The 27,589-nt window shown below is 43.2% G+C and overlaps 1 protein-coding gene across 1 annotated transcript; it reads left to right on the plus strand.

The window, feature by feature from the left end:
* The first annotated feature begins 169 nt into the window (after positions 1 to 169).
* Positions 170 to 27,589, plus strand: LOC311144844 (uncharacterized protein). Its single transcript, XM_084181001.1, has 12 exons — positions 170 to 323; positions 2,615 to 2,726; positions 3,291 to 3,384; positions 8,863 to 8,917; positions 14,531 to 14,671; positions 15,104 to 15,264; positions 17,279 to 17,377; positions 24,663 to 24,808; positions 25,034 to 25,205; positions 25,444 to 25,556; positions 25,682 to 25,769; positions 25,913 to 27,589. The coding sequence occupies exons 1-12, from the start codon at positions 182 to 184 to the stop codon at positions 25,964 to 25,966; spliced, it is 1,377 nt and encodes a 458-aa protein (XP_084037127.1). The 5' UTR covers positions 170 to 181; the 3' UTR covers positions 25,967 to 27,589.

Here is a 27,589-nt window from a genome sequence, read left to right on the forward strand (position 1 = left end):
TCCCACGACGTTATTCCTCTCTCCTACAGCGTCCGTCACAATTACATGCACATGGCCAATTATGCAAATTAGGTGATGACGTCACTTGGCGACTTCTAGCGACTTTTAGGACAGCCAATAGCTACTTTCCTTACTGAGGAGTTGGCAACACTGCTGTAATCGTGCCCCTGTCATTTGAAAGATGGTGGAAGGTAGTTCTACAACTGTCATGTCGGGCGGTAGAAAGCCCCGTTCTGTGGCAAACCCTCTGGAATCCGCGATCACCACACCCAGTGAACGAATCTTGAGAGAATGCCACAATTTATATATCGACAGCGAAAACGGTAAATAGCAAACTATTGCTGCACACAGCCTACATGATCAATATAACAGCCGTGCATATTCGTCATGTCTGCTCTGCAACAAAGTAGCATTTCATTTTAAAGTTTCTGCTTGTGTTACACATGCTCGAATATTCTACTCTGATCAAAATGAATGCACTCACTAACTGTAAGTCGCTCTGGATAAGAGCGTCTACTAAATGACTAAAAATGTAAATCATCAAGCGTTGTCTGTCACGCTCCAGTAATGTCACTCACCCCAAACAAACACTGAAATGAATCCCAGGGGTAGGGTATTTTACAGTGGTAAAAGTCTTTAACCAAGTGTTTGGGTGTGTTTTTGTCATTAAGGAAAATGCACAATATTGGTCATATGTAATCTTTGCCATATTTTAAATAAGAAATATAGCCTACAGTTTGTTGGCCAGATCATGCTTTCAGGGGCTAGGGCCTACTGTATGTTAATGGCCTATTCCCTAAACTAGATAACATCATCATATGTTCAAATACAACTGAGGCTATGGTAGTTCAAAGTAGGCTGTAGGGTCTACAAGGACTCATCACAGACTTGAAGCCAATATGCCCTTTTTTTATTTATGGTCATTTCCATTCGAAAGGACCCATGAGCACCACCAATATGTGAAGTTTATAGGAGTTTATCAAATTGGGTTTCAAATTAAAGCTAAGAGTCTATATTTTTGGGAAATGAAGGCATAGATACGTTTTTCAACCATTTTTTAATCTTAAAAATGTGGCATAAGTAAAGGCTGTGATTTCTGGATAAACAGATGAAATGGGGTCTTAAAAACATCTACCACAAAAAGTCTTAAACATATCAGAAATACATCAAAACACAATAATGTTGACCTAAAGACCCCTGCCAACTAATATCAACACTTATATTTAGTTTTGGAGAAATTGTTTACCTTTTGTAAATTTTAAGAAATATTTCCTTGTAATTCCGTAACCACAAACCCACATATCTTTAAGATATTTTATAATTTCTCTCCCTCATGAGGAGGAAGGATAATGAAAGTTCACAGAAGTAACAAGTAATTGTAGACCTAGTGATATCAATTTTGTTTATTAATTATTAAGTGATTAAAATTCGTAATTATTTTACCAAATTGGTAACGGAATTACCAAAAAATCTGTAATGGAATTACTGCAACTGAATTGGCTACAATGGGAAATCAGAATTAGGTCATTCCACCCTGGCCTTGATGTTAACGTCCACAGACCGACTGGACTGAACCAAATCTGAAACTATCATAGACCTATGTGAAACATGAGGAGAATGACATTCATATCTATAATTATGCATTTCTGTGTAGTACAGATCAGGGACCCATGATGTAATTCTGTTACCTTAATTCCATTACCGGGTGTAAATCCACTTCACTTACTGTAGTTCAAAACCATAAGAGATTTCTTCAAACTCAAGGTGCCATGTCATACTGACACCCCATTCTTTCTGCAGGTATCTTTGAATCTTAATTCGAGAGCAGATATTTAAGAGTTTTTAGAAAACATGGTTGCATAAAAACCTGAGGGAGATTTTACCGTAATTCCGTTACCAAAGTTTGCATCTGCACAGTTCTTCCACTAAATTAGTTTTTGTAAAATTTTCAGTGGAAATTGTTAAAAGTAGTCCTTGTACATAGAGTTGTATGGTTTGTTAAACTTTGAAGTCAATGGTTTTTGTTTGGCATACATAAAAAAAAAAAAACTGAGTCAAAACATAATTCTGTTATAGTGGAATTGCCTTGGTTTCCAGACTATATCTGCAAGTCAGGTATCCTAAAGCAGGTGTCGAATAAAGACTGCCATTATAACAGATTACTTTGTTATTTGTAGTTCATTGGATCACTTTGAGTGAAAACAAATGTTGCTTAAATCCCTCTGATGCCACTCTCATGTAGTGGAGTCCTGTCTGCCGGCTCTCTATGTATAGTGTCTTAATCAGATATGTCAGAGGCAGACGGAAACACTTATCTGTTGAGACAGGTAGTATGGCGTACTGGATGACCCTAACTCCGATATAGTAAAGTATCATATTTATTTATTAGTTATTCACTGTGTGTTTTATTCTTTATCTTATCTTTAACTCTGCATTGTTGGAAAAGGACCCGTAAATAAGCATTTCACTGTTAGTCTACACCTGTTGTCTACGAAGCATGTGACAAATAAAATGTGATTACATTTGATATTACGGCTTGCCTGACCCATTCTGTAACAGTAGTGTCCAAAAGAAAGGAAAGCCGCCTGATCTGTGTATGTTTGTGTGTGTTCAGGGCTGGTGAAGATAGCAAGCCACCTGGGTCTCCAGCTCCTTCCTCCACGGAAGAAGATCATTGTGATGATAATGGGGAACCACTCTGCTGGAAAAAGCTCATTTATTAATTGGTAATATAGCTCCCCAATATAACTGCTAAGGACCAGCACAGGCTAGGCCACAATCGAGAGGGAGGGAGGGAGGGAGAGAGGGAGAGAGAGAGGGAGGGAGAGAGAGGGAGGGAGGGAGGGAGAGGGGGAGAGAGGGAGGGAGGGAGAGAGGGGGAAATATGTTTGTTAAAATGAGGCTGACGAATGTCCACATAGGGATTGGAGGTGCTACAAGATACAGTATTAGCCTAGACATTGTGGTCTAACAATCAGGTGATTATCCTAGACATTTCCTAATGGAAAGAAAGGTATCAAGCAATTTAGTGAGGATATGAATTACCTAAGAATGTAGATGTATGAGTCTGTTGAATAAAAAGGACATGTAAAGATTCTGTTTTTGTTTCACAACATTTTCATTATTATCACTGTATCCTAAAGGATATCATGAATCTCATAGTCACCTATACATTTGAAATCAATAATAATTAGTAAGTTTGATTCTGGGATTTTCCCAGTGATGGAATTTGTCAATGTGCAGTACATTTCACACAATTGTTGACCCAATTTCACTTACTGCCATTTCAGGTATGTGGAAGAACATATACAGAAAACAGGTGTTGCCATCGAAACGCAGGGATTTACATTTATCACAAGTGGTCGGAAAAGAGAATCACTGACGGTAGGTTTATAGCACCACACCATCACTGCTATGAATGTCTCTCAAAGCACTTTTAACCATGTTATGAAAAACGTACTTCGTGTTCAGCCAGTGGTGATTGAATAGCATAAAAATAAACCTTGTGGTATACTAATAATTGCTTACCAATGGTTTACTGTTGCAGGCTCTATGAATCTCATTCATTATAGCCATAGCTATGATCACTGCAGCCTGTTAGTCACCACTGGTACATACAGTGGGGAAAAAAAGTATTTAGTCAGCCACCAATTGTGCAAGTTCTCCAACTTAAAAAGATGAGAGAGGCCTGTAATTTCCATCATAGGTACATGTCAACTATGACAGACAAAATGAGAAAAAAAAATCCAGAAAATCACATTGTAGGATTTTTAATGAATTTATTTGCAAATTATGGTGGAAAATAAGTATTTGGTCAATAACAAAAGTTTCTCAATACTTTGTTATATACCCTTTGTTGGCAATGACACAGGTCAAACGTTTTCTGTAAGTCTTCACAAGGTTTTCACACACTGTTGCTGGTATTTTGGCCCATTCCTCCATGCAGATCTCCTCTAGAGCAGTGATGTTTTGGGGCTGTCGCTGGGCAACACGGACTTTCAACTCCCTCAAAGATTTTCTATGGGGTTGAGATCTGGAGACTGGCTAGGCCACTCCAGGACCATGAAAGGCTTCTTACGAAGCCACTCCTTCGTTGCCCGGGCGGTGTGTTTGGGATCATTGTCATGCTGAAAGACCCAGCCACGTTTCATCTTCAATGCCCTTGCTGATGGAAGGAGGTTTTCACTCAAAATCTCACGATACATGGCCCCATTCATTCTTTCCTTTACACGGATCAGTCGTCCTGGTCCCTTTGCAGAAAAACAGCCCCAAAGCATGATGTTTCCACCCCCATGCTTCACAGTAGGTATGGTGTTCTTTGGATGCAACTCAGCATTCTTTGTCCTCCAAACACGACGAGTTGAGTTTTTACCAAAAAGTTCTATTTTGGTTTCATCTGACCATATGACATTCTCCCAATCCTCTTCTGGATCATCCAAATGCACTCTAGCAAACTTCAGACGGGCCTGGACATGTACTGGCTGAAGCAGGGGGACACGTCTGGCACTGCAGGATTTGAGTCCCTGGCGGCGTAGTGTGTTACTGATGGTAGGATTTGTTACTTTGGTCCCAGCTCTCTGCAGGTCATTCACTAGGTCCCCCCGTGTGGTTCTGGGATTTTTGCTCACAGTTCTTGTGATCATTTTGACCCCACGGGGTGAGGTCTTGCGTGGAGCCCCAGATCGAGGGAGATTATCAGTGGTCTTGTATGTCTTCCATTTCCTAATAATTGCTCCCACAGTTGATTTCTTCAAACCAAGCTGCTTACCTATTGCAGATTCAGTCTTCCCAGCCTGGTGCAGGTCTACAATTTTGTTTCTGATGTCCTTTGACAGCTCTTTGGTCTTGGCCATAGTGGAGTTTGGAGTGTGACTGTTTGAGGTTGTGGACAGGTGTCTTTTATACTGATAACAAGTTCAAACAGGTGCCATTAATACAGGTAACGAGTGGAGGACAGAGGAGCCTCTTAAAGAATAAGTTACATGTCTGTGAGAGCCAGAAATCTTGCTTGTTTGTAAGTGACCAAATACTTATTTTCCACCATAATTTGCAAATAAATTCATTAAAAATCCTACAATGTGATTTTCTGGATTTTTTTCTTCTCAATTTGTCTGTCATAGTTGACGTGTACCTATGATGAAAATTACAGGCCTCTCATCTTTTTAAGTGGGAGAACTTGCACAATTGGTGGCTGACTAAATACTTTTTTCCCCCACTGTATTCAGGAAATCTTCTTCACAGCGTTGGTGCTGTCATGTTGGGGCGGCAGGTAGCTTAGTGGGTAAGAGCGTTGTGCCAGTAACTGAAACGTCGCTGGTTCTAATCCCCGAGCCGACTAGGTGAAAAATCTGTCGATGTGCCCTTAAGCAAGGCACTTAACCCTAATTGCTCCTGTAAGTCGCTCTGGATAAGAGCGTCTGCTAAATGACTAAAATGTAAAATGTAAATGTAAATGTTAAATGTACACTTTCAAATAATTTCCACTCATTTGGGATTTAGGCATATAGCTGGATCTACACGTCGATGTACAGTGCCCTCTGTAATTATTGTGACAGTGATACATGTTTGGTTGTTTTGGCTCTGTACTGCAGCACTTTCGATTATAAATGATATAATGACTGTGAGGTTAAAGTGCAGACAGTCAGCTTTAATGTGGTCCTCTGTAGCTCAGCTGGTAGAGCACGGCGCTTGTAATGCCAAGGTAGTGGGTTCGATCCCCGGGACCACCCATACACAAAAAATGTATGCACGCATGACTGTAAGTCGCTTTGGATAAAAGCGTCTGCTAAATGGCATATTATTATATTATTATTATTATTAATTAGAGGGTATTTTCATCCATACCGGGTGAACTGTTTAGGAATTTAGGAAAACACTTTTTGTACATAGGCCCCCCGTTTTAGGGGACCAAAGGTATTAGGGCAAATTAACTTAAACACTACAGTGAGGGGAAAAAGTATTTGATCCCCTGCTGATTTTGTACGTGTGCCCACTGACAAAGAAATGATCAGTCTATAAATACTTATTTACCTCATTAAAATGCAAATCAATTTATAACATTTTTGACATGCGTTTTTCTGGATGTTTTTGTTGTTATTCTGTCTCTCATTGTTCAAATAAACCTACCATTAAAATTATAGACTGATCATTTCTTTGTCAGTGGGCAAACGTACAAAATCAGCAGGGGATCAAATACTTTTTCCCTCACTGTATATGTATTAAAGTAGTCAAAAGTGTATTATTTGGTCCCAAATTCCTAGCACGCAATGATTACACCAAGCTTTTGACTACAAACTTGTTGGATGCATTTGCTGTTTGTTTTGGTTGTGTTTCAGACAATTTTGTGGCCAATAGAAATGAATGGTAAATAATGTATTGTGATATTTGGAGTCACTTTTATTGTAAATTAGAATAGAATATGTTTCTTAACACTTCTACATTATTGTGGATGCTACCATGATTACAGATAGTCCTGAATGAATTGTGAATAATGACAAGTCAAAGTTAGACACAGAAATATCATACACCCAAGACATGCTAACCACTCACCATTACATTAATAATATAATATAATATGCCATTTAGCAGACACTTTTATCCAAAGCGACTTACAGTCATGCGTGCATAAATTTTTGTGTATGGGTGGTCCTGGGGGTCGAACCCACTACCTTGGCGTTACAAGCGCCGTGCTCTACTAGCTCTACCAAAGGGAGGTTAGCCTTTTTGGGGGGTATGATATTTGTGTGTCTATCTTTCTCACTCATCATTATTCACGATTCATTCAGGAATATCTGTAATCATGGTAGCATCCACATGAATGTAGAAGTGTTTAGAAATATATTCTTATTTACAATAAAAGTGACTCTAAAATGACAGTACATTATTTACCATTTGTATTTATTTACTTTTGTATTTGTATTTATTAGGGAATCACATTAGCTGTTGCCAAGGCAGCAGCTCCTTTTCCTGGGGTCCAAACACATTAAGGCACATTCCATATAAAATAGACTTTAGACTACTTTAATACACATATAAGTGAATTTGTCCCAATACTTTTGATCCCCTAAAATGGGGGACTATGTACAAAAAGTGCTGTAATTTCTAAACCGTTCACCCGATATGGATGAAAATACCCTCAAATTAAAGCTGATAGTCTGCCCTATTCAAATCCAAAGTGCTGGAGTACAGAGCAAAAAGACGAAAAGATGCTTCATTGTCCCAATAATTACGGAGGGCACTGTATTCACGTATGAATGTAAGTCGCTTTGGATAAAAGCTTCTGCTAAATGACATATTATTATATATATTGTATATTACATTGGGACATGGTTGTATCTTGACATATTACTCTACTTTTGAGGCCTGAAAAAATCGGACAAAATTTTATTTTATGACTTGAACAATGTCAGTGCAGTGAAATGGCGCTCGTATGAGTTAGATTAGTTTCAAAAACCAAGCATGCAGGTGCCACGTAACACACAGATAATGTTGCACGCATTAAATCTAGTTTTGACATTATTTTAACTCCATATAGTTGTACAATGCGATGAGATGCCACTTTTCTTGCTGGCTTAAGCGATGCATGTATGCCTGGGTAAACCTAACGGTACTGACAGTGGTGATGGCTCACTCTGCATGCTGCTCCATCCTCAGCTGATGGCTCACTCTGCATGCTGCTCCATCCTCAGCTGATGGCTCACTCTGCATGCTGCTCCATCCTCAGCTGATGGCTCACTCTGCATGCTGCTCCATCCTCAGCTGATGGCTCACTCTGCATGCTGCTCCATCCTCAGCTGATGGCTCACTCTGCATGCTGCTCCATCCTCAGCTGATGGCTCACTCTGCATGCTGCTCCATCCTCAGCTGATGGCTCACTCTGCATGCTGCTCCATCCTCAGCTGATGGCTCACTCTGCATGCTGCTCCATCCTCATCTGATGGCTCACTCTGCATGCTGCTCCATCCTCAGCTGATGGCTCACTCTGCATGCTGCTCCATCCTCAGCTGATGGCTCACTCTGCATGCTGCTCCATCCTCAGCTGATGGCTCACTCTGCATGCTGCTCCATCCTCATCTGATGGCTCACTCTGCATGCTGCTCCATCCTCAGCTGATGGCTCACTCTGCATGCTGCTCCATCCTCAGCTGATGGCTCACTCTGCATGCTGCTCCATCCTCATCTGATGGCTCACTCTGCATGCTGCTCCATCCTCATCTGATGGCTCACTCTGCATGCTGCTCCATCCTCAGCTGATGGCTCACTCTGCATGCTGCTCCATCCTCATCTGATGGCTCACTCTGCATGCTGCTCCATCCTCATCTGATGGCTCACTCTGCATGCTGCTCCATCCTCAGCTGATGGCTCACTCTGCATGCTGCTCCATCCTCATCTGATGGCTCACTCTGCATGCTGCTCCATCCTCAGCTGATGGCTCACTCTGCATGCTGCTCCATCCTCAGCTGATGGCTCACTCTGCATGCTGCTCCATCCTCAGAGGGGCTGGGCTGCACAGAGAGGGAGAGCAGGGAGAGAGAGCGGAGAGAGAGAGAGAGGCGTATCTGCAGTATTTTCGGGCTAGGCAACAAGCTTCTCTCTTTCTCCCTCCCCTGGTGAAAGAGATGAAGATGAATAATATAATTCTAGTGAAGGACTGGAAGGATTATCTGCTATATACAGGAAGGGCTTAAAGCCATGCGCGAGCTGCAGCAAAGCCCCTGGCATTGAGACCAAGAATATCGCCTCGCCTGGCTACTCAAGGAGGCAGACATCTTTTTGACCGGCTGGGCTCCCAATAAGTCCACACGTAGCTAGACATTTTCTGTCTGTTCCTACCACCTCTCTCACCATCTTTTATCTTCCACAGGGAAATGCCACGCTCCATCTCTACCCCCATTTCCGACCACTCCTGGAGTTTAAAGGTAGGGTTTCCCCTGTCATCGGAAATACTTTCCAGTGTACGAGTCTGTTTGTGGCACCATTAATGTTTTTCTCTTGCGCAAGTAATTACAGAGTAAAATTGATTGCCGTCTAACTTCCACAGCTTTATATTGGGCCTATTTCACTGTTTTATGCTGTATTCCTATTTTGAACCACCCATTGTCATTTTCACAGTGGCAGGAAAGTCTGCCCACCTGTAACTTAATGACACATTTGTGTGTTCCTGTCCATTATTCTTATGGGAAGCACATTTTGTTGCACCTCAGAACCACCTAAAAGTGTTTGCACCTGTTTGTAAATACAGACCATTTCACAGGAAACTGTTTTAATTCCCTGTAATTAATGCACACTTTACACTGCTGCAAAGGCGTAAAGGAACAGTGCAGTTAAAATATGATTTTCCTGTGATATAAAAAAAAATATATATATATATATATATTTATTATTATTTTTTTTTTCCACACTGAGGTTGGAATAATACTATGAAATTGTGAAAATTATGATAATGCACTTTTAGTGTAAGCGCTGTTTGAAAAGACATGTCAGCTTCCTTTTCACTCTGTCAGGCGGTATATGTTTTTAATAGACCAATAACAAACAACAGCTAGTTTTCAGGTTACACATCCCTCCCATTAGGCTCCTCCAATTAGGCCCCCCTCTCACTCAGACCACTCCCAGACAGTCCTAGCTAAATTCTTGCTTGAGAAATTGCATTTAGCAAAGAAGCTATTTTTGTTTCTTTTTGACCATTTTAATTGAAAAAAATGGCTACATTGGACCTTTTTAAAGTTGTAAATCTGACCCAAGTGACTTTGTCCACGGTATCAGAACATTGCATCAAATCTACTTGGAATGCATTGATTTCTTATTGAAGTATTGGTTCAAACATGACCAGTGTAACCTACTGCTGCTTGGTTCCCTCCATAGGGTGTGTCTGTCTGATAGGCGCTAGAGCTTATAGGTCGTTCGTCTTGATGACTAACGCTCAATTCTGAGTCATCAAGTCTGGTTGCGTCTCAGATGTCTAAATAGTGCACACTACGATGAGAGCCCTGTTCCCTATATAGTAAACGATTTGACCAGAGCCGTTTGGGCTCTGGTCAGAAGTAGTGCACTTTATAGGGAATAGGGTGCCATTTGGTATGCACTATATAGGGAATAGGGTGCCATTTGGTACGCACAATATAGGGAATAGGGTGCCATTTGGTACGCACAATATAGGGAATAGGGTGCCATTTGGTACGCACTATATAGGGAATAGGGTGCCATTTGGTACGCACTAAAATAGGGAATAGGGTGCCATTTGGTACGCACTATATAGGGAATAGGGTGCCATTTGGTATGCGCACTCTGAATATATCAGGGTTGTTTACCACTTCATCTGTGCTGCAGACTCTGTGTGGTTGCTTTTCACTGTCATTTATATCTTGGAAGATGGAGGTGAAACTGGGATGACATAGGACCATCAGACTATAGAGTAGCGGCAGTAGGTTGGATCTCCAATGTGGTGGCTACTAGGTAGCTGCTAATAATAATGTAGATACGGTCTTGGAGGGTGTGCCCAAGGTGTCTCAGCCCAGGGGAGGGCTGTGCAGTGCGGCTCAGTGTGTCTCCACATTGACAGTGAGATGTGTACAGAGAGAGAGCGAGATAGAGAGGGTTCACAGAGTGCAGAGTGCACACTACTGTACGGAGCTGTAAGTCACACGCCCCATCGACGGCAATGCGGTGGAGTCAGGAGGAGGAGCAGCTGAGAAATGTCACGGCCATTAGAGATGGAGCAGCCAAGGCACCAGCAGCAGCCAATGCCACTGACTGAGGAGCCACAGGCCGCCCGCCGGCGCTGAAGAATCATCATGGATCTGTCCTGGATACAGCTAGCTATTTATCTTCACATCACCACCGACGCCAACGCCGCTCTCCAAAGACATGTTGAGATGTTATTAGGCGGCGGAGGATGACTCATCGAAACGCTGTTTGATATCTGTCTTCCGTGAGATTATTGCCATTTGTTTGCTGGTTTATACTTGTCTTTCAAGACGAATTTCTCTATTTGCTTGACACTCTTGTCAGAACAAGTGTGTGTACTCCTGAGGAACAGGTGTTTAATCAAGTAATACGTTTAGTATCATTTCCATAGTGTTGGAACAGCAGTCTTTAATCAATCTCTTGTTAAGAGGTTACGTTCAGATCTCAAATTTGATGTACAGCATCAAAATGTAATGTCAAGTTATCCGTTTTGACAGCCGTCAGTTTGGTCCAACTCTGGTTAGGTATACTATACTACAGTACTTGAGTTTGCCTGGATTGGGTTTAACACAGTTGGGCCATATGTATCAAACAAGGATCAGCGCCCCCTGTCCCTATAATCTTATTCATTGTGACCTAAAAGGCAAAACTGATCCTAAATCGGCACTCCTACTTCGAGACGCTTGATATAAACGCCCCCTGCCCTGTGCTGCCCCTCAGGGTCACATTTTCTTGCAGTGAAGCAGCATTTTTTGCAGCCTTTGACCTTATCCTGGTGCACTGGATATGCTGGATATCTATCCCTCTCTGTCTGAGGTGGCAAGCTCAGCGCTAACAGGGCCAGAATAGAATATCACTCTCTTTACCTTTTCACCTTTCAAGAAGCTTATTGGGGCCTTTTGCAATTAAGGAATCTATTCCATACTGGGGCAGCATGTCTGTATCTAATCTATCTGATTGGCTATTTTTAGGTGTTCTTCTTCTTGCATACTGACAACGGTAGTAGCACAAGTTGTCTCCTGTCTGTTAACCCCTATAGGATCGGACACAGGAGTCTGTGCTGCACGCTTAATGTCTTATAACTGGACCCAACTGGAGCGCAGTAATGGGTGCTGGACCTCATTAACTGTGTTTGACATGGCCCTCTGTTTTGCCGTGAAAGGGACCTTGTCCTTGAGTCTTGGTTGTGTTGTGATTGGAGACAGGGCTGTGTGGGCGGAAATCTATGGAGACATCTCATCTTGTCTCGAGCCGCTGGGGAGATTGACGCATTAGGGGAGCGAGCACCGAGCAGCCATGTTGATGTAGGAGAATGTTGGGAATGTGCACCAACAGCAAGAGCAGCACAAGGCTGTGATTTGTACTGGCTGGTAACACCTGCCTCTCGCAATGAAAAAAGCCCCAGTGTCATTCCAAGTGGGGGAGGAAGGTGGGTATGTGTCTCAACAGTCATCCTGTTCTGATTCTGAGGGAAGGGGTTGGGGGAGGGTCAGTCATAGCTACAGTACATGGTGTATGTGTCATGTCACTGTGCGTTGCTTCACAGTCGTTCTTCACTGGCTAGCTTTATGTCTCACTCCCTTCTGTAAAGCTGCCAGTTGAAGAGCTGTTGTGGGTAACACTTACTACAGGCCTCTCTGCAGATGGGGATTGTAAGGCATAATTCAGACCTTACGAGTCAAATTGAGGGTTGATCTCTGAGGGCATGTTTTGTTTTTGCCTGAGGAGAGGGTTTTTAGTGAAGTAGCCTACTGCACTGTAAAACAATGTGTACTACTAGCTCTGGATCCAATCAAAAGGTTATTGAAATTGTTTACAAATGGTTAATCCTAATTGTTACTGCAGGTGTATCCAAAACCGTTTAGTAATTTTTTTTTTAGAATAGACAGTTCTTGCAGACTAGCACCGCGGGCAGCATCCTCAGCTTTCCAAGTATTGATCGCACTGCAGCTTTATGGGCAACAAATTAAACAGACTGGTGCTGACAGCCTTCAGCGGGACTCCACTTCTTATTGATCACCCACAAGTTCTCCAGAAAGGGCCACACTTTAGTCCAGCTTACTTTACTGTATGTGCCTTCAGAAAGTATTCACACCCTTTGACTTTTTCCACATATTGTTGTGTTACAGACTGAATTTAAAATGGATTATATTGAGATTTTTTGTCACTGGTCTACACACAATACCCCATAATGTCAAAGTGGAATTATGTTTTTAAACATTTTTACAAATTAATTACAAATGAAAAGTTTAATCTTGAGTCAATAAGTATTCAACCCCTTTGTTATTGGCAAGCCTAAATAAGTTAGGAGTAAAAATGTGATTAACAAGTCACATAATAAGTTGCATGAACTCATTCTGTGTGTAATAATAATGTTTAACATGATTTTTGAATGACTACCTCATCTCTGTACCCCACATGTATAATTATCTATAAGGTCCCTTAGTCAAGCAGTGAATTTCAAACACAGATTCAACCGCAAAGACCAGGGAAGTTTTCCAAGGTCTCGTAAAGAAGGCCAACCATTGGTAGATGGGTCAAAAATAAAAAGCAGACATTGAATATCCATTTGAGCATGGTATAGTTATTAATTACAATTTGGATGGTGTATCAATAAATCCAGTCACTACAAAGATACAGGCGTTCTTCCTAACTCAGTTGCCGGAGAGGATGGAAACCGCTCAGGGATTTCACCAGGAGGCCAATGGTGACTTTAAAACAGTTACAGAGTTTAATGGCTGTGATAGGAGAAAACTGAGGATGGATCAACAACTTTGTAGTTACTCCACAATACTAACCTAATTGACAGAGTGAAAAGAAGGAAGCCTGTACAGAATAATAAATATTCCAAAACATGCATCATGGCAAAGCAATTAACTTTTTGTCTTGAATACAAAGTGTTATGTTTGGGGCAAATACAACACATTACTGAGTACCACTCACTATTTTCAAGCATAGTGGTGGCTGCATCATGTTATGGGTATGCTTGTAATCGTTAAGGACTGGGGAGTTCAGGATTAAAAAGAAACAGAATGGAAATAAGCACAGGCAAAATCCTAGAGGAAAGACTGAACCAGGTTGCTTTCGACCAGACACTGGGAGATGAATTCACCTCTCAACAGGACAATAACCTGAAACATAAGGCCAAATCTACACTGGAGTTGCTTACCAAGAAGACAGTGAATGTTCCTGAGTGGCCGAGTTACATTTTTGACTTAAATCTACTTGAAAATCTATGGCAAGACCTGAAATTGGTTGTCTAGCAATGATCAACAACCAATTTGACAGAGCTTGAAGAATTTGTTAAAGATTAATGGACAAATGTTGCACAATCCAGGTGTGGAAAGCTCTTAGACTTACCCAGAAAGACTCACAGCTGTAATCGCTGCCAAAGGTGCTTCCACAAAGTATTGACTCAGGGAATACTTATGTAAATGAGATATTTATGTATTTCATTTTCAATACATTTGCAAACATAAAAAAAAAAAAAAAAACTTTTCAGTTTGTCATTATGGGGTATTGTGTGTAGATGGGTGAGAATTTTTAAATATTTAATCCATTTTGAATTCAGGCTGTAACGCAACAAAATGTGGAATAAGTCAAAGGGTGTGAATACTTTCTGAAGGCACTGTATGCACACAGCCAGTCCCAATTCACTCCTTACCTCTTCCTCTTGGCCCCTTCAATGTTTGCAGATCTGTAATGTGGAAGCAATATGGTGGAAGCTCCACCACTACACTGCTTACACCTATCCAGACCTTACAGATCTGACAAAGGTAAAGGGTTAGGGCATAGGGGGAGGGATAAGGAGCAAATTGGGGCCGGCTGACTTTGTTGTGTTGTAGGTGTTACGGACTATCTGTCGGCTGAGATCTCCACCTCCAAGCAGAAGAAGTTTAGCCTGGTGACGTTCGTGGACACACCGGGCCTGGTGGATGGGGACATGGTCTATCCCTTTGATGTCAACCGCGCTATCACGTCGTTTGGTATGACTCATTCCCTTCGCTGGTGTGGCTTGACATACAGTATACGCACACATGCACACACACACACCCTGATCCCGTCACATAGGCAGGACTGCATCACCTTGTGTAATCATTATGGTATGTTGGTGGGTGGGGGAGGATGGGATATCACAAAGAGGATATATTTTGTATCACTCTAATGCCTAGTCACTTTACTCTGCCTTCATGTACATATCTACCTCAAATACCTCCTACCTCTGCACATTGATCTGGTACTGGTACTCTGTATAGAGCTCCATTTTTGTATTTTATTTTATTCCTCTTGTGTTGCTATTGTTGGGAAGGGCTCGTAAGCAAGCATTTCAAGGTAAAGTCTACACCCAGTTGTATTCGGCGCATGTGACAATTTTATTTTTAAATAAAAACATTCTACATGGGGGTGCCTCTTTCCAGGGGAGCAGGCGGACCTGGTCTTTGTGTTCTTTGACCCCATGGGCCAGGCGCTGTGCAAGCGCACGCTCAACATTGTGGAGAAGCTGAGCGATAAGGTTGCGGACAAGCTGCGCTTCTACCTCAGCAAGGCAGATGAAGCCGGGAGGGAGACGGACAGACAGGTCAGTTACTCTTCGACGATGCACTGTCCATTTAACCTCCATCTAGATCCCTCTGCTGTCCGTGCAGTGACTGGATCAATGTCTGTAGAGAAAAATGTGTGTTCATTTATGCTAGTTGGTTCAGAATGGATTAGATTTTGAAGCACATTATGGCAGTTGCTGTGTTGTATAACAATTGTATTACATGTACTTTTATTATCACATCATAATTAAGCAATAAAGCCAGAGGAGTGTGGTATATGGCCAATATACCACGGCTAAGGGCTGTGGTATACGTGGTGTGACTGGACAACGCGGAGTGCCTGCACATAGCCCTTAGCCGTAGTATATTGGCCATATATCTCAACCCCCTGAGGAACAGTAAAAATACATATTTTGTATACCCGATCTGATACAGTGCATTCAGAAAGTATTCACACCCCTTCCCTTTTGTTACGTTACAGCATTATTCTAGAATGTATTAAATAAATATGTTTCCTCATCAATCTACACACAATACCCCATAATGACAAAGCCAAAACAGGTTTGTAGAAATGTTTGCAAATGTATTAAAAATAAAAAACAGATTCGGACCCTTTGCTATGAGACTCGAAATTGAGCTCAGGTGCATCCTGTTTCCATTGATCATCCTTGAGATGTTTCTACAACTTGATTGGAGTTCACCTGTGGTAAATTCAATTGTTTGGACATTATTTGCAAAGGCACACACCTGTCTATATAAGTTCCCACAGTTGACAGTGCATGTCAAAGCAAAAACCAAGCCATGAGGTCGAAGGAACTGTCCGTAGAGGTCCGAGACAGGATTATGTCGAGACACAGATCTGGGGAAGGGTACCGAACATTTCTGCAGCATTGAAGGTCCCCAAGAACACAGTGGCCTCCATCATTCTTAAATGGAAGAAGTTTGGAACTACCAAGACTCTTCCTAGAGCTGGCCGCCCGGCCAAACTGAGCAATCGGGGGAGAAGGGCCTTGGTCAGGGAGGTGACCAAGAGCACGATGGTCACTCTGACAAAGTTCCTCTGTGGAGATGGGAAAACCTTCCAGAAGGACAACGATCTCTGCAGCACTCCACCAATCAGGCCTTTATGGTAGAGTGGCCAGACGGAAGCAACTCCTCAGTAAAAGGCACATGATAGCCCGTTTGGAGTTGCCAAAAGGCACCTGAAGGACTCTGAGAAACAAGATTTTCTGGTCTGATGTAACCAAGATTGAACTCTTTGGCCTGAATGCCAAGCGTCACGTCTGGAGGAAACCTAGCACCATCCCTACGGTGAAGCATGGTGGTGGCAGCATCATGCTGTGGAGATGTTTTTCAGCGACAGGGACTGGGAGACTAGTCAGGATCGAGGGAAAGATGAACGGAGCAAAGTACAGAGAGATCCTTGATGAAAACCTGCTCCAGAGCGCTCAGGACCTCAGACTGGGGCGAAGGTTCACCTTCCAACAGGACAACGACCCTAAGCACACAGCCAAGACAATGCAGGAATGGCTTCGGGACAAGTCTCTGAATGTCGAGTGGCCCAGCCAGAGCTCGGACTTGAACCGGATCGATCATCTCTGGAGAGACCTGAAAATAGCTGTGCAGTGAAGCTCCCCATCCAACCTGACAGAGCTTGAGAGGATCTGCAGAGAAGAATTGGAGAAACTCCCCAAATACAGGTGTGCCAAGCTTGTAGCGTCATACCCAAGAAGACTCGAGGCTGTAATCGCTGCCTAAGGTGCTTCAACAAAGTGCTGAATAAAGGGTCTGAATACTTATGTAAGTGGGATATTTCAGTTTTTGCTTTGTCATTATGGGGTATTGTATGTAGATTGATGAGGGAAAGAGTCAAGGGGTCTGAATACTTTCCGAATGCACTGTATACCACGGCTGTCAGCCAAGCAGCATTCAGGGCTCAAATCAACCAGCTTATGTATTATAGCACATGTTATTTCCCCAAGCTTAGAATATTGCATACATGGAATACCTAGAATACCTTTCCTGTTTAATTTGTTGTTTTCCCATGAACAGCGTGTCATGATGCAGATAGTTCAGGAACTGTGTCGCCGACCAGGGCTGAACAAGTGTGGCTTTGAGATGCCCACCATATACATCCCCAACCCCCAGAAGGTAAGACATCATGGACTTAGGCTAGACAAGTCTATCCAGAGACCTCGTCCAATATAGAAGACCCTAGTCCAGATAATCAGGGCTGGCAACATTCTAAAAATCTCTGCACAAAGTCACAAATATAGGTTGAAAAGCATTCTCAAAGCATTTCCTGATAATTCAATGTGTATGTACAATGAGAACAAAATGTCTTGGTGTTTTTTCACAGGATATTTAGGCCCACCCACCATACCGCCCTCTGTCCCTGTTTGGCTTGCCTCACAGTTAATGTGACAGTCATTCAAGTAGTATTATTATCTCTACTGAACTTATAATTAATAGGGTATTTAGGATAGATATGAGGCTTTTATGTGCAAAATAATTATATTTTGAAACCATGTGAACAGTGGACGAATGAGAAAAAAAATATTAAACCCATGACACTGTCCTCTGGAGGGAGGCTATGGAGTTGTTTCAGAACATTTCCGTCAAGTGTAGCCTACTCCCTGTAATCGATCTTCAGCTGTTGAACATCGTTGGGTTAGGTCTGGATTTTAGGCACTCCCAATCAGGAGATCTGATGGCTGTGGATCGCTGAGAACAGGATGAATCACTTTTATTATGACAGCTGGGAGAGTTATATGCCGTCTCAGGGGGACTAGGTGTTGTAAACCACCGGGCCTGATCAGCCACCTTTAGCAGCCTCAGGCCTGAGTGATCGCTCCCTCATCCGGTGATCAATGGTTGTGAGGCTGTGCGATGGATGGTTGGTGGATTTATACATTCGTCCTGCACCAATTAATTTCCGCTGAGAGAGGGAGGCCCCACTATACCAGAAAGTACACAAGGCGTGCCGGAGTCAGTGGTCTAAGCTCCTTTTAAAACGTTTTTTTACTCAGGCCTGAGGCTGCTAAAGGTAGCTGATCAGGCCCGGGGGTTTACAACCCCTAGTCCCCCCCCTGGCTGCTTTTCCTTCACTCTGCGGTCCAACTCATCCCAAACCATCTCAATTGGGTTGAAGTCGGGTGATTATGGAGGCCAGGTCATCTGATGCAGCACTCTATGGCACTCCTTCTTGGTTAAATAACCCATACACAGCCTGGAGGTGTGTTGGGTCATTGTCCTGTTGAAAAACAAATGATAGTCCCACTAAGCGCAAACTAGATGGGATGGCGTATCGCTGCAGAATGCTGTGGTAGCCATGCTGGTTAAGTGTGCCTTGAATCTAAATAAATCACTGACAGTTTCACCAGCAAAGCACCTCCACACCACCTCCTCCATGCTTCACGGTGGGAACCACACATGTGGAGATCATCCATTCACCTACTCTGCGTCTCATCACAAAGACACGGCAGTTGGAACCAAAAATCTCACATTTGGTCGTGTTTCTTGGCACAAGCAGGTCTCTTCTTCTTATTGGTGTACTTTAGTAGTGGTTTCTTTGCAGCAATTCGACCATGAAGGCCTGATTCACGCAGTCTCCTCTGAACAGTTGATGTTGAGATGTGTCTGTTACTTGAACTCTGTGAAGCATTTATTTGGCCTGCAATTTATGAGGCTGGTAACTCTAATTAACTTGTCCTCTGCAGCAGAGGTAACTCTGGGTCTTCCTTTCCTGTGGTGGTCCTCATGAGAGCCAGTTTCATCATAGCGCTTGATGGTTTTTGCAACTGCACTTGAAGAAACGTTCAAAGTTCTTGAAAATTTCCGTTTTGACTGTCCATCATGTCTTAAAGTAATGATGGGCTGTTGTTTCGCTTTGCTTATTTGAGCTGTTCTTGCCATTAATATGGACTTGGTATTTTACCAAATAGGGCTATCTTCTGTATACCACCCCTACCTTGTCGCAACACAACTGATTGGTTGAAACGCATTAAGAAGGAAAGAAATTCCACAAATTTACTTTTAACAAGGCACACCTGTTAATTGAAATGCATTCCAGGTGACTACCTCAATGAAGTTGGTTGAGAGAATGCCAAGAGTGTGCAAAGCTGTCATCAAGGCAAAGGGTGGCTACTTTGAAGAATCTCAAATATAAAATATATTTTGATTTGTTTAACACTTTTTGGTTTACTACATGATTCCATATGTGTTATTTCATAGTTTTGATGTCTTCACTATTATTCTACAATATAGAAAATAGTAAAAATAAAGAAAAACACTTGAATGAGTAGGTGTGTCCAAACGTATGACTGGTACTGTATGTGTATATAAACTCAGCAAAAAAAGAAATGTCCTCACTGTCAACTGCGTTTATTTTCAGCAAACATAACATGTGTAAACATTTGTATGAACATAACAAGATTCAACAACTGAGACATAAACTGAACAAGTTCCACAGACATGTGACTAACAGAAATTGAATAATGTGTGCCTGAAGAAAGGGGGGGTCAAAAGTAACAGTCAGTATCTGGAGTGGCCACCAGCTGCATTAAGGACTGCAATGCAGCTCCTCCTCATGGACTGCACCAGATTTGCCAGTTCTTGCTGTGAGATGTTACCCCACTCTTCCACCAAGGCACCTGCAAGTTCCCAGACATTTCTGGGGGGAATGGCCCTAGCCCTCACCCTCCGATCCAACAGGTCCCAGACGTGCTCAATGGGATTGAGATCCGGGCTCTTCGCTGGCCATGGCAGAACACTGACATTCCTGTCTTGCAGGAAATCACGCACAGAACGAGCAGTATGGCTGGTGGCATTGTCATGCTGGAGGGTCATGTCAGGATGAGCCTGCAGGAAGGGTACCACATGAGGGAGGAGGATGTCTTCCCTGTAACGCACAGCGTTGAGATTGCCTGCAATGACAACAAGCTCTGTCCGATGATGCTGTGACACACCGCCCCAGACCGTGACGGACCCTCCGCTTCAGAGTACAGGCCTTGATGTAACGCTCATTCCTTCGACGATCAACGCAAATCCGTCCATCACCCCTGGTGAGACAAAATCGTCAGTGAAGAGCACTTTTTGCCAGTCCTGTCTGGTCCAGCGATGGTGGGTTTTGTGCCCATAGGCGACGTTGTTGCCGGTGATGTCTGGTGAGGACCTGCCTTACAACAGGCCTACAAGCTTTCAGTCCAGCCTCTCTCAGCCTATTGCGGACAGTCTGAGCACTGATGGAGGGATTGTGTGTTCCTGGTGTAACTCGGGCAGTTGTTGTTGCCATCCTGTACCTGTCCCGCAGGTGTGATGTTCGGATGTACCGATCCTGTGCAGTTGTTGTTACACGTGGTCTGCCACTGCGAGGACAGTCAGCTGTCCGTCCTGTCTCCCTGTAGCGCTGTCTTAGTCGTCTCACAGTACGGACATTGCAATTTATTGCCCTGGCCACATCTGCAGTCCTCATGCCTCCTTGCAGCATGCCTAAGGCACGTTCACGCAGATGAGCAGGGACCCTGGGCATCTTTCTTTTGGTGTTTTTCAGAGTCAGTAGAAAGGCCTCTTTAGTGTCTAAGTTTTCATAACTGTGACCTTAATTGCCTACCGTCTGTAAGCTGTTAGTGTCTTAACGACCGTTCCACAGATGCATGTTCATTAATTGTGTATGGTTCATTGAACAAGCATGGGAAACAGTGTTTAAACCCCTTATAATGAAGATATTTTGATTTTTACAAATTATCTTTGAAAGACAGGGTCCTGAAAAAGGGACGTTTCTTTTTTTGCTGAGTGTTTATATATACACTGCTCAAAAAAATAAAGGGAACACTTAAACAACACAATGTAACTCCAAGTCAATCACACTTCTGTGAAATCAAACTGTCCACTTAGGAAGCAACACTGATTGACAATAAATTTCACATGCTGTTGTGCAAATGGAATAGACAACAGGTGGAAATTATAGGCAATTTGCAAGACACCCCCAATAAAGGACTGGTTTTGCAGGTGGTGACCACAGACCACTTCTCAGTTCCTATGCTTCCTGGCTGATGTTTTGGTCACTTTTGAATGCTGGCGGTGCTTTCACTCTAGTGGTAGCATGAGATGGAGTCTACAACCCACACAAGTGGCTCAGGTAGTGCAGCTCATCCAGGATGGCACATCAATGCGAGCTGTGGCAAGAAGGTTTGCTGTGTCTGTCAGCGTAGTGTCCAGAGCATGGAGGCGCTACCAGGAGACAGGCCAGTACATCAGGAGACGTGGAGGAGGCCGTAGGAGGGCAACAACCCAGCAGCAGGACTGCTACCTCCACCTTTGTGCAAGGAGGAGCAGGAGGAGCACTGCCAGAGCCCTGCAAAATGACCTCCAGCAGGCCACAAATGTGCATGTGTCTGCTCAAACGGACAGAAACAGTCTCCATGAGGGTGGTATGAGGGCCCGACGTCCACAGGTGGGGGTTGTGCTTACAGCCCAACACCGTGCAGGACGTTTGGCATTTGCCAGAGAACACCAAGATTGGCAAATTCGCCACTGGCGCCCTGTGCTCTTCACAGATGAAAGCAGGTTCACACTCAGCACGTGACAGACGTGACAGAGTCTGGAGACGCCGTGGAGAACGTTCTGCTGCCTGCAACATCCACCAGCATGACCGGTTTGGCGGTGGGTTAGTCATGGTGTGGGGTGGCATTTCTTTGGGGGGCCGCACAGCCCTCCATGTGCTCGCCAGAGGTAGCCTGACTGCCATTAGGTACCGAGATGAGATCCTCAGACCCCTTGTGAGACCATATGCTGGTGCGGTTGGCCCTGGGTTCCTCCTAATGCAAGACAATGCTAGACCTCATGTGGCTGGAGTGTGTCAGCAGTTCCTGCAAGAGGAAGGCATTGATGCTATGGACTGGCCCGCCCGTTCCCCAGACCTGAATCCAATTGAGCACATCTGGGACATCATGTCTCGCTCCATCCACCAACGCCACGTTGCACCACAGACTGTCCAGGAGTTGGCGGATGCTTTAGTCCAGGTCTGGGAGGAGATCCCTCAGGAGACCATCCGCCACCTCATCAGGAGCATGCCCAGGTGTTGTAGGGAGGTCATACAGGCACGTGGAGGCCACACACACTACTGAGCCTCATTTTGACTTGTTTTAAGGACATTACATCAAAGTTGGATCAGCCTGTAGTGTGGTTTTCCACTTTAATTTTGAGGGTGACTCCAAATCCAGACCTCCATGGGTTGATAAATTTGATTTCCATTGATAATTTTTGTGTGATTTTGTTGTCAGCACATTCAACTATGTAAAGAAAAAAGTATTTAATAAGATTATTTCATTCATTCAGATCTAGGATGTGTTATTTTAGTGTTCCCTTTATTTTTTTGAGCAGTGTGTGTGTGTGTGTATATATATATATATATATATATATATATATATAGTTGAAGTCGGAAGTTTACATACACTGGAGTCATTAAAACCACTCCACAAATTTCCTGTTAACAAACTATAGTTTTGGATAGTCGGTTAGGACATCTACTTTGTGGATGACACAAGTAATTTTTCCAACAATTGTTTACAGACAGATTATTTCACTTATAATTCACTGTATCACAATTCCAGTGGGTCAGAAGTTTACATACACTAAGTTGACTGTGCCTTTAAACTGAAAATGATGTCATGGCTTTAGAAGCTTCTGATAGGCTAATTGACATAATTTGAGTCAATTGGAGGTGTACCTGTGGATGTATTTCAAGGCCTACCTTCAAACTCAGTGCCTCTTTGCTTGACATCATGGGAAAATTAAAATAAATCAGCCAAGACCTCAGAAAATAAATTGTAGACCTCCACAAGTCTGGTTCATTCTTGGGAGCAATTTCCAAACGCCTGAATGTACCACGTTTATCTGTACAAACAATAGTACGCAAGTATAAACACCATGGGACCACGCAGCCGTCATACCGCTCAGGAAGGAGACACGTTCTGTCTCCTAGAGATGAACGTACTTTGGTGCGAAAAGTGCAAATCAATCCCAGAACAACAGCAAAGGACTTTGTGAAGATGCTGGAGGAAACAGGTACAAAAGTATCTATATCCACAGTAAAACAAGTCCTATATCGACATAACCTGAAAGGCTGCTCAGCAAGGAAGAAGCCACTGCTCCAAAACCACCATAAAAAAGCCAGATTACGGTTTGCAACTGCACATTGGGACAAAGATCGTACTTTTTGGAGAAATGTCCTCTGGTCTGATGAAACAAAAATAGAACCGTTTGGCCATAATGACCATCGTTATGTTTGGAGGAAAAAGGGTGTTGCTTGCAAGCCGAAGAACACCATCCCAACCGTGAAGCACTGGGGTGGCAGCATCATGCTGTTGGGGTGCTTTACTGCAGGCGGGACGACTGGTGCACTTCAAAAAATAGATGGCATCATGAGGAAGGAAAATTATGTGGATATATTGAAGCAACATCTCAAGACATCAGTCAGGAAGTTAAAGCTTGGTCGCAAATGGGTCTTCCAAATGGACAATGACCCCAAGCATACTTCAAAAGTTGTGGCAAAATGCCTTAAGGACAACAAAGTCAAGGTATTGGAGTGGCCATCAGAAAGCCCTGACCTCAATCAGAGTCACATTTGTGGGCAGAACTGAAAAGGCGTGTGCGAGCAAGGAGGCCTACAAACCTGACTCAGTTACACCAGCTCTGTCCGGAAGAATGGGCCAAAATTCACCCAATTTATTGTGGGAAGCTTGTGGAAGGCTACCCGAAACGTTTGTCCCAAGTTAAACAATTTAAAGGCAATGATACCAAATACTAATTGAGTGTATATAAACTTCTGACCCACTGGGAATGTGATGAAAGAAATAAAAGTTGAAATAAATCATTCTCTCTACTATTATTCTGACATTTCACATTCTTAAAATAAAGTGGTGATCCTAGCTGACCTAAGACAGGGAATCTTTACTAGGATTAAATGTCAGGAATTGTGAAAAACTGAGTTTAAATGTATTTGGCTAAGGTGTATGTAAACTTCTGACTTCAACTCTAAATACTTTACACCACTGAGACCTAATGTGTCCGAGAGGCCGAGCAGTTGCCATACCAGGCGGTGATGCAACCATTCAGGATGCTCTTGATGGTGCAGCTGTAGAACTTTTTGAGGATCTGGGGACACATGCCAAATCTTTTGTTTCCTGAGGGGCAATAGGCGAGGTCGTGCCCTCTTCACGACTGTCTTGGTGTGTTTGGACCATGATCAAAATGCCTCTATATTACTGCCAAATCACTATTCCAACAAAATCTGGCCAATACACTCAACTTTCATAGAGTGTCATAACCACTGTCAATTGAAACTCAAAATCCCAAATGCAATAAGTGTACTTTATGGATTATGATGTTGTGTGACCAAGAGGTTAGCTGCTTATTCCTCTGTCCTGTTGTCCAGCTGAGCCGGTGTGTGAACCAGATCGACGGAGTGTGTCAGACAATAGAGAAGACCATCAACCAGGCCGTCCAGAAGACACTGGACCAGCTGGAGAAGGACTGTGACCTCATCTCCTCCACAATCGACAGCAAATTGGCCCAGGACAGGTAAGAGCAGGAAACGATAGGTAGCCTAGTGGTTTGAGAGGTGGACCAGTAACCAAAAGGTTGGGCCTGAACTGGCCACTGGAGAGTTGCTGGTGTCACGCTACTGTTGTGCCCTTGAGCAAGGCACTGAACCCCAAAAATAGGAGACCAGGCTATTCCTCTCTTATTGCCTTTACATGCCACAAAGCTCCATTAACCCCTTGGCCTCTGTCTGTGTTCCTGCAGGGCGGACTTGAGTTTCAACAGCAGTGTCCGTCTGCACTCCTTCCTGTGTGGGGCGCTGGGCATCCTCTTGCCGTGCCTTTCCATTCTCAGCTTTATCGTCAACACCCTCTCCCCAGAGGAGTTGCAGGAGCTGCTGGGAGAAGGGCTGGCCAAAGCCCTTTGGCTCTCCACGGTAGGTAACCTCTGACTCCTAACCCCTGACTGTAACATTCATACCCTGAATTCCAAATCGCCCCCTAGCCCCTCCTCCCTAGGCACTCCTGTAGATGCATTACGATGCTGTTCTAATGCATTTTAAGACTTGTCATGAGCATGACCAACCCAGACTCGGAATCAGAATAATTTTCCTTTGCCTCAAAATACTGGACAAAATACTGTTCTAAATACTGCTGCTATGCTCGTCTCAACAGGGTGTAGTGGTCTTTCTGTGGGATTGGATACCAGAAGATGGCCAGATATTGTTTGTGATCATATTTGGTGCACTCTGCTACTTTTTCTTATGTCTCGCCAAGTATTTTGCCCGGTAAGCAGAATCCGTCACGCACAAAAAACCACACAGAAATCCATCACTTACGCCGTTTTTTCCCCACTCATGGAATACGTTTCCCACTTTGATTGACAGCCGTTGTCATGTGATTGTGTCCTCAGCCAAGGGAATAGGACTCTGACGAAGAAGGAGAAGAGAACCCTCACAGAGTACAGTGATTACGTCCAGGATGTCGTCAAAGCCAAGAAGGTGAGATTTCATTGCAATAATTATCATTCTGCAATTCGGTTGAAGAAGCTGTGTATTCAGGTGTATCTATTAGATATATTTCTGAGGCATGAAATGTGCTACGTACATGTCATCTGTATACCATTCTCAACTTATTTCAACAGGGAAAACTATATGAGGAGTATCTCGCGCAGTGTGCGGCTGAATATGACTTCTGATAAGGGGCGGATCCATCGGAAATCTACTTGTCGGACTTTCTCATGCATTAATTGTTTTGTAGGATGTCTTCGTAAGTCTTTTCATAATCACACTGGTCAAGGGCTCACATGCCTAGGATTGCACAATTTGGGATGCTTTCTGGTACATTTAGAAAGTTACCGGGAATATTCTATCTCTTTGCAACCCTACACATGCCACTGTTTTTCAACAGGCATTTAATGAGTCCAGTATCTGGACATTGTTCAGATTCTCATGGATATAAGCCTGGACTCGGTCACTGTCTATAAAGGAATATATGCTGAACAAAAATATAAATGCAACAGGTAAAGTGTTGGTTTCATGAGCTGAAATAAAAGATTCCAGAAATGTTCCATACACACAACACTTATTTCTCTCAAATTTTGTGCACATATTGTTTACATCCCTATTAGTGAGCATTTCTCATTTGCCGAGATAATCCATCCAACTGACAGGTGTGGCATATCAAGAAGCTGATTAAACAGCATGATCATTACACAGGTGCACTTTGTGCTGGGTACAATAAAAGGCCACTCTAAAATGTTCAGTTTTGTCACACAACACAATGCTACAGATGTCTCAAGTTTTGAGGGAGCGTGCAATTGGCATGCTGACTGCAGGAATGTCCACCAGAGCTGTTGCCAGCATTTTGTGTTCATGTTTTTGTTCAGCGTATAACTCAATTTGTGATATACAGTATATACTCATAAATAATTGTGAAAGAAATATAAAGTGCCTTTTTTGTGGAATTTTGAAAACTGTGAAGAAATATCTCAAAAGCAAATCTCAAAATCTGACATTTCTTGTGACTTTTTCAGGATGTGTACAGTGAGGGGAAAAAAGTAGTTGATCCCCTGCTGATTTTGTACATTTGCCCACTGACAAAGACATGATCAGTCTATAATTTTAATGGTAGGTTTTATTTGACGGGCCTGTATATGTGCTTTCTTGAGCAGGGGGACCTTGCGGGCGCTGCAGGATTTCAGTCCTTCATGGCGTAGTGTGTTACCAATTGTTTTCTTGGTGACTATGGTCCCAGCTGCCTTGAGATCATTGACAAGATCCTCCCGTGTAATTCTGGGCTGATTCCTCACCGTTCTCATGATCATTGCAACTCCACGAGGTGAGATCTTGCATGGAGCCCCAGGTCGAGGGAGATTGACAGTTCTTTTGTGTTTCTTCCATTTGCGAATAATCGCACCAACTGTTGTCACTTTCTCACCAAGCTGCTTGGCGATGGTCTTGTAGCCCATTCCAGCCTTGTGTAGGTCTACAATCTTGTCCCTGACATCCTTGGAGAGCTCTTTGGTCTTGGCCATGGTGGAGAGTTTGTAATCTGATTGATTGATTGCTTCTGTGGACAGGTGTCTTTTATACAGGTAACAAGCTGAGATTTGGAGCACTCCCTTTAAGAGTGTGCTCCTAATCTCAGCTCGTTACCTGTATAAAAGACACCTGGGAGCCAGAAATCTTTCTGATTGAGAGGGGGTCAAATACTTATTTCCCTCATTAAAATGCAAATCAATTTATAACATTTTTGACATGTGTTTTCTGGATTTTGTTGTTGTTATTCTGTCCCTCAGTGTTCAAATAAACCTACCATT

The sequence above is a fragment of the Coregonus lavaretus genome (assembly GCF_964263955.1).
Source record: "Coregonus lavaretus genome assembly, chromosome: 17".
NCBI lineage: Eukaryota > Metazoa > Chordata > Actinopteri > Salmoniformes > Salmonidae > Coregonus > Coregonus lavaretus.

Bases quoted from the DNA above. Each gene is read 5' to 3' on its own strand.
- LOC311144844 (XM_084181001.1), top strand. From the start codon at position 182: ATGGTGGAAGGTAGTTCTACAACTGTCATGTCGGGCGGTAGAAAGCCC. The intron at 8,918-14,530 runs GTAGGGTTTCCC...GTTGTGTTGTAG, and splicing joins ACCACTCCTGGAGTTTAAAG to GTGTTACGGACTATCTGTCG. The intron at 25,206-25,443 runs GTAGGTAACCTC...TCGTCTCAACAG, and splicing joins AAGCCCTTTGGCTCTCCACG to GGTGTAGTGGTCTTTCTGTG.